Genomic DNA, 7,706 nt, shown 5'->3' with positions numbered 1-7,706 from the left:
CCGTCTCTGAGGTGCCCGATGGGGGGCCGCAGAGCCCGAGGGGACCCTCGGGGTGCGGCGCGTGCCCATCCGTGTCATGCGCGTGCCCATCCGTGTCATGCGCGTGCCCATCCGTGTCATTTTGGAAAAAGCTTTTTGAGTTTCATAAAATTACTCTGACCAGCTCTCAGGCTAACTACAGCCGAGATAAGCAGCCTGGGGATGAGTATTAATAGATGGAGGAAATTGGAACACTGGTTTCTGGTATATGGCTATGCTCTTCTTATTTTACGCTCCTGTATTTCAAGGAGTACAGTGGAGCATTTCACACCAGTGTCACAAGAAATGCAAGGTCATTTGAGTAAAAAATACTGACTTTTGTATTATTAATAACTATGCAAAAGATATTTTTCTGTAAGACACATGACATACACAGAGTGTGCAATGGTATGCAGAAGAAGTGTGTGGCTGAGGTGGCTGGCACTGGATGCAACCAGAAGCAAAGTTGATAAAAACATACGATCATATACTCTACGCATTAAAAACGGTCAATACACTAAGAACAGGAACCTTTCCAGTAGTAATACCTACCTGCCCACAACATTGTCCCGTGGGCAGGACAGGAGGTGGAGGGGTGCCGTAGCCACAGACAAACAGAACGGATGGCGTTGGGAGTAGTGAGGGGAGAAGAACTCTGGATCAGGAATGCTGAATCCAAATCACACGTGTACTGGTGTGTTTAATGGCTAACAGCTTGGGAAAAAAGTGTTGTGGCTATTGTAATGTGACTCTTTGCTGGGGTTATGCAGAAGCCATGTCATATTTATACACTAGGAAATCCAAGAACAGACACTGGCCTACCTTGTTTAGAAGGAGAGGGCTCCCCTAAACAATTCAAGCACATCTTTTGGAAAGAGCAGTCTACTCATTCCTGAGTCAAGTTTTAGTCTTACCCTTGATGTTTATTGCTGGCAATACGATAGACATCTTTGGCCTTCTAGTCTTATTATGGGTGGTGGCTGGCAGCAGTAGGTGATCCTGGAAAACATGAAATAACACGTTTCATTTGTACTAGAAGCACTGCACTGAGAAAATTCCTTTCCGTTCTGTATTACATGCATTGCACAAAAACCTATTTATGATGGCCTGGCATTTTCAAACTGTTCAAAGGAGGCTTCCAAAAGTCACAGCAAACTTCCCATATTGTATAACCAGAAGAAATCCCTATCACATGTGGCAGCCTCTAAGAGAGCCTTCATCATCGCACGGAAGGGGATGGATAAATCTATTAGATGCTGGTTCACCACAGCCCTCATGTATGTGATTAAATTTAACTTGACTTCAGTGGGATTTAAGGATGCAGCTAGGGACTCTGCTGGACTGGAACCTTTGCTTGCCAGTGTTGTTTGGTTTATATAATTCTCATCTTGTTGTATCTAAGACAAGGTCTACAATGCAAACTTTTACCAGCATATACATACCAGTTTGGGATATACATACCAGTTTGGGATGTGATAAAGTGTGACAAGGCCTTCAGCTGTGCTGACTACTGCCCCCAGAACAGATAAGTTATACTGGCACAACAGCGCTCGTGCCAGGATAACTAAGTTCACCAAGTGGGAGAAGGGGGCTAGAGTAAGCTGTCTTTGCAGAGTGTTGTTTCATGTCTGTAAATGGTGTCCTCAGTAGAAGTGTTTGGCCAGTACAGTACATACAGCAAGGTGCTCCCAAAGTGGACTTGGCCTAACAGGAAAGAAATGGTTTTCTTCTGCCTTTCTGATGAAAGCCAATGAAGTGAGACTCACTGGGTTTGTGGCCTAGGAAAAAGTTCTTTTCTTATTAACAGAACTGTTCAAACGCAAGAGGCAGCAGCCCAAGCATCTCTGTTACTGCCTCACCATATCAACCTATGTGGACTCTAAGAACTGAAGAAGGGTTCAGCTTCCAGTCCTCTTCAAAACTTGGCCTTCCTGCCAAAGTGCTAATGGTTGTAACAAACAGGTTATCAAACAGCTGTTAGGGAAGGAATTACTTTTAGTCATTCTTAGTATCCAAGTTTTTATTTGCTCTTTGTATATATTCATTTAGATTTCTAAACTGCCTCAGGCTCTAGACATTTTTATTAGTTTGAACTATTAAAAAAATTAAATCACCAAACACTTTCTTCCACTTCCAAGGGACAAAATCACAGTTCTCCAGCTGCAATTAGCAACAAACATCTTGGGGGCCAATTCTTCTCGAAGTTACATCATTGTAAGCCCACAGATTTCATGGAACTGAGGAGCAAACCCAGCCTATTTGTAAAACTTCAGCTAGATGGTAGAAACATGTAAAGAAAGCTTTGTGATGTTCTTCATTACCAGACTGGCTTATGTGCCTTACCCTTTTGAAGACCCAGCTTTCATCCCCAAGTCTGACAGTCTCTTCCTGTATCAGCTGTTATGCCTGAGTGATCCTGCAGTGATTCAAGCGACCCGAAGCAGATTTAAAGTCGGGGAGGATTTGTTACACTTCTAATCCTAAAGAACCATACAAATGCAATAGCTACTTCACTGGTATTCTTTCAGATCAATATAAATGTTATATTTATCTACAGCCTGAAATAGTAGGAAGAGCCAGAAATCAGGATTAAGGTTCATGGGCAGCGGCATTTTTCAGAAGTCCACATGTTGCTTCATGCAAGGCAGTGCTAGTTGCCTCCCAATTTCATGAGGACTGTATTTACTTAATTTTTCTTTAAACTAATGCACACTTGTTCTGTATCAACTCAGTGGTGCTGTAAGGGAGTTTTTGATATGAAGCTGTTAGATGAACCAATATGTTAGGTATTTTGCAAAACAATACACTTCGTGCTTTTTCAGCAATGAAAAATAAAACAGATTACTGTCCACGATAATACAAAACAACCTCAAAAAATAACTTGATTGAAAAACAACCCTGGCTCTGAAACCACAGCAACAATCATGCTGGCACTAAATACTAAAAACCCAACATTTAAGTGTTGTTGAAGTTATGACAAAGCTCAGTGAAGGACATCAACTTCACAGAAAAAGATATTATGAAAATCAACACAAAATATGTCCCGAGGGAATTACTTAATGATAAGATCAATGTCAGGTTTCATTCCCTAGCAGGGAATCTGAAGACTGTTTTTAATGCTGGGGTTTTTTGGGTTTTTTTTGTATTTTATGACCTTGATTTTTTTTTTCCAAAGGAATTTTTCTTCTAAAGGTATAAATAAAATAGAGTATTTTTTACCAAACACTGGAGCTGCTTCTTACATGAATAATGAACTGTTAATGATTAGCAGATTTAACTTTGTAATTATTACAGGATCTCTTTGATCAAAAACTTTAATGCCAGTGAAACAGCCAGCACTTTAACATGTTTTTGGTAGTATTCTTATTTAGAAAATGGGAGGAAGTATCTATCTGAAAGCCACTATGCTGAAACAAAGCAGCAGCATTACAAACGTACCAGATCACCATTCAGGACAGTAACAAAGCAAAACCCCGTTTAAACTGTATGGCATTCATATAAATATTTGCTTCCTAAGATGCCTTTCTAAAAAGGTACCAGTGCTGGAAAAGGCCCTGGTTAGGAAGGTTAGAACAAACACCTCTGAGCAGATACAGAGCAGACACTGTCAGTGCCAGCTTCCCTGCAATGATCCCTAGACAGCTATAGATGCCAGTGCAATCATCTCACACCTGCCTCACAAACTCCCCTCAGACCCCTCGTCATTGCTGAGCTGAAAGCCTTGGCTTCAATCTACAAGGCACTTAATAGATTCCAACCTAGCTAACTTAGAGGTGATCTGTCTTCCATGACTGTCCAAACAGCCAAGTGACACAGGACTGGTATAACTTGGGCATATCCTGGTTCCATCAATCAAACACAAAGAACATTGGTGTGGCCCTGGCAAAAGCATCATTTGCCAGAAGATAGTAACTTGTGCCTGCTAATCCAATGTTTCAGGGTTTCTGCTTGGTTGCCTGTAGGGGCCAGGAATTTCCTGGCTTTGTTCTTCTATTCAGAGTCACAGCAATTGCCAAATTTGGGGCCAGGAAGAAACATTTCTCTTATATCAGACTGGCAAGGACTTTTGGAGGGGAGTGGGGAGAGGGAGGGAGGGTTGCCTTCCACTAGTGTGGAACATGGTTCTTTCCTAATCATCTTCTGCACACATATTAGCAACTATTTCCCTGTCATTGTAGAGGCAGGGCATTAGCGGTGTCCTTGCCTCTCCTGTTTTTACCTATAGTATGTTATAGGATCCTCTAGGTGTTATGGGTATTGTACTTTGTAGTACATGTGAGGGTCTGAAGTGACGTCTTTATGTAGGCGGTGCCGACACATGCAGGCTTCTGCAACGGATGGCTCAGGAGGTCTCTTCCAACCTGTGTTCCTATGTCTAAATCTAGCATTCAGATCAAGGTGTACAACACAGCACTTCTACTCAGTCTCTCTCAGAAGTTCATCTTTTACAAAAAATCAAGGAGTCCTCTCCTGCTGCCCCAGAAGAACAAAGAAAGACATCTTTTTTTCTGGACCACAGTTACAGCTACTATACAATTAAAAGGACCATATAACAACTGGTCCCATTAACCAAAACCTGCAATGAGATGATGCAGACTCCTGGCTACTGGACACCAGAATGAAACTCATTTCACACAGAATTACTGGAAAGCCTTCAGATGATGATTTTCTGTTGCTGCTGCATAGGGTCAGCATTGAGCTTTCAAATTAAAATTGAAAGGCATGAGGCTCCTGTGAGCAAAAAGACAAAGGCTAGCAACAGATGTTGGGTTTGTCCCAGGACAAGTTATGCCAATGTTTGTTCCAGAAGAGAAAATGTATACACATCATTCTTCCTATCAGGATTTAGCGAACAGCTGAATGCACTACTGTTTTCTACCATTGGTTCAAAAATGCAATCGCAGGACAACCATTCAGACATACTTTGCATTGTTCCAGGACAAACTGTTAGCACGTATCTTTTTATGGGGTTGTCCAACAGACATGGATATTTGAAAACCTGTACTTTATCCCAGGGTAAGAAGATTTCTCCCAAGACACATCATAGATGAGATATCTGTTTCTAGCCTAAACAGGGTGAGTTCTGGCCTGGGGTTCTTGCGGGGTACACTCTGGAGGACTCTGTGCGCACACTTTGCTGCAGCGTAGATAGTTTCACAGTAGTACCTCCAGAAGCCCCTTTTCACCGCAGGAGAAGACAACAGTCTGGGCCTAGCAGCAGGCCCCAGAGACTGCTCTCTGATTGGTTCCTGATAACACTATGTTCCATTTTATTGGCCAGTGTTAGTCTCTGGGTTAACCACCACAGCTTTGTTACACTTTGTTGCTAAAATGGCATATTGTGCCTGAGAAGAAGAAAAGGAGCCTCTGGAAGGAGTAGGAGGAAAGAAAGCCGGAGATCCAAGGAGGACAGGAGAACACAGGGAAATGGCCAGACTGGCATTAGGGTGCTCAGAGGCCATTTGGTGCTCTGCACAATAAAGACTCTGGTTTGAAGTTGAGCTGTCTGCTGTACTATATGCGTGGTGTTGGCACTCAGATCTCCTCTCCCCTTCTTCTTCCCCCTGTTCCTCCCAGGCCCTATGGCAAGGAGCTCTGAGTTGGAGTTGCCATGGATAGGTGCTGGAGCACAGTCTCCACGCAAAAGGCTTGCCTCTCTAGATGCTATGCCAGGCCTGGCTGAAGGGATTCTTCCAAGGGGATCACCAGGCATGGCTTTTTTTCAAGGGGGAAGGAGAAGTGTCCCAAGGCACAGCTTCTCCTGAAAATCTGTGACAGCCCATTTGGTCATTTTGCTGGGTTAACAGTTCCTCCAAACAGCTAGAGAGAACCTGCCCACAAAATGGGAGACAAAACAATAATGCAGGGCACTATTATGTGAAAGAGCTGCTTCTGCTAACCAAAGCCAAGACTTTTAAATGGACTTCCTTTCCTATTCTGGGGTACAGAATGTCTCTGAAACAGCATTGGGCTTGGTTACGTGCTCATATGCCAATCCACAAGCTAGTGGTCTGTTTTTATAGTTACAGTTCAAACAAGTAGGGGAAAAAAGTAGAGGCTTTCATTCCCAAAAGAGATAGTGAGACGGTGAAGTCACGCAACTTGCATGTTTGTATGCAGGCTTTGGAGTTTTTGTACAACTCCCCTGTACTCCAGCAGGGACTTTGGAAAAGAAAGATATGTTAAGAGGCCAGTATACATTAAGGCCAAACTCTTAGCAAATATTAACTTTGAGGATCACTTGGAAGTTGAGGACAACTCAACTGTGCCCAAATAAATACAGTATTTTGCAATTTGCTCTGAGTTGCAGAGATTCACTCTGTTTTGATGCACCCACATCTCTAATAGGCAGGTGTGTGCCCTGGCAATATGGCTAATTTGCAAGGTCTGTCTTTGTCCAAACAGAGGAATCTGCATCTAAGACAAGAATATTAGCAGGCAGAACTAAGCAGCGCAGCTTTAATCTTTGGTTTGTTAGGAATAGGAAAATCACAGCTCACAAGCCACACACAACCCCCAGGAGATTGACTGTAGTTCCTGAAGCTGAGGCACTTCACAGAGCACACTCCAGAGTCAAAACTTTCCATCCCGAGGCTCTTGGCCATGTCAAGTTTTTGTTATAGCTAGCTAGGAGTAGAAAGTTTGGCCACGCTGATCTAATGTTTGGCTACCTATAATGTTTTCTTGCCACAATCCCGATCCTTCGTTTGAAAGTAATACAAAAACATCTCCCCATGGGTGTAAAGACTAATGATTAGAAAGGAATGAGAAAGACACAATTCTTTAAAGATTTTTTTTTGCAGTATGCGATGTGTTGAGCAGGCAGACATTATTTTGTTTAATTCCTAAAGTATGTTCAAATTCCACAATGGGGGGAATAAATGATTACTCATCTCCATTTTTAACACAAGACAAAAAACACTTAAGTGAAAATGTTATTTGTGATATTAAATGCAAGCAATAAAACTGAAGAAAAAGAGTAAAAACAAATCCTAAAAGGCAGCATCTGCTTCATTAGAGCAAGTGTCATCCAGAGGCAGAATAAATCACAACTCTTAACCTACAACAGATGGCTTTGGGTTGGGCCAAGATTTACACTTCGATGAGATGACAATTTAAATAGACGACCCAAACTAGAGAGTGCTGGCACGGCCACTGGAAAAAATATCAGCCTGGAAAGACAGTATTTCCAAATGAGGCTTTGGCTTCAGCATTCTCATCTTGTTCCTGATCATCTCTACAGTTTGGTGATACCAAAGCCAGATGACCTACATATCACAAAATCCAGACCTTTTATTTAGTATGTTTGAAATACAGTAATTCAGGCTTTTCTGAGGCTAAAGTATATAAACTTATCTTCTCCTAATAAACATATTTATCAAGCCTCTACTCCCACAAAGTGTTCAGAGGACTGTATAAGTAAGAAGTGATTAAATCTTGCTATAATTGTGATTAAGAAGTGATTAAATCTTGCTAGAAAGCCAGGAGGAAGAAGCATTGCGTGATCGTCATTGGTGACTCCATCCTGAGAGGTACGGAGGGCCCTATCTGTCGCCAGGACCCCTTGGCACCCGAGGTATACTGCCTACCTGGAGCGAGGATTCAGGACGTGAAAGGGATGCTCCAGACCGTAATCCAGCCCACCGATTATTACCCTATAGTCCTAGTCCATGTAGGTACTAACGATG

At 42.4% G+C, this 7,706-nt stretch overlaps 1 protein-coding gene across 1 annotated transcript in view; it reads right to left on the bottom strand.

The window, feature by feature from the left end:
• The window catches only part of ATF6 (activating transcription factor 6), a 166,345-nt gene that overhangs the window by 37,097 nt on the left and 121,542 nt on the right, over positions 1-7,706 (bottom strand). The window contains exon 15 of the mRNA XM_019530715.1: positions 933-1,017. Within this exon, the coding sequence (XP_019386260.1) occupies positions 933-1,017 (85 nt within the window). The remainder of the gene's footprint in view (positions 1-932; positions 1,018-7,706) is intronic.

Source organism: Crocodylus porosus, unplaced genomic scaffold (assembly GCF_001723895.1).
Source record: "Crocodylus porosus isolate Cpor-Errol unplaced genomic scaffold, CroPor_comp1, whole genome shotgun sequence".
Lineage (NCBI taxonomy): Eukaryota > Metazoa > Chordata > Crocodylia > Crocodylidae > Crocodylus > Crocodylus porosus.
This window is presented reverse-complemented; position numbering and strand designations above follow the sequence as displayed.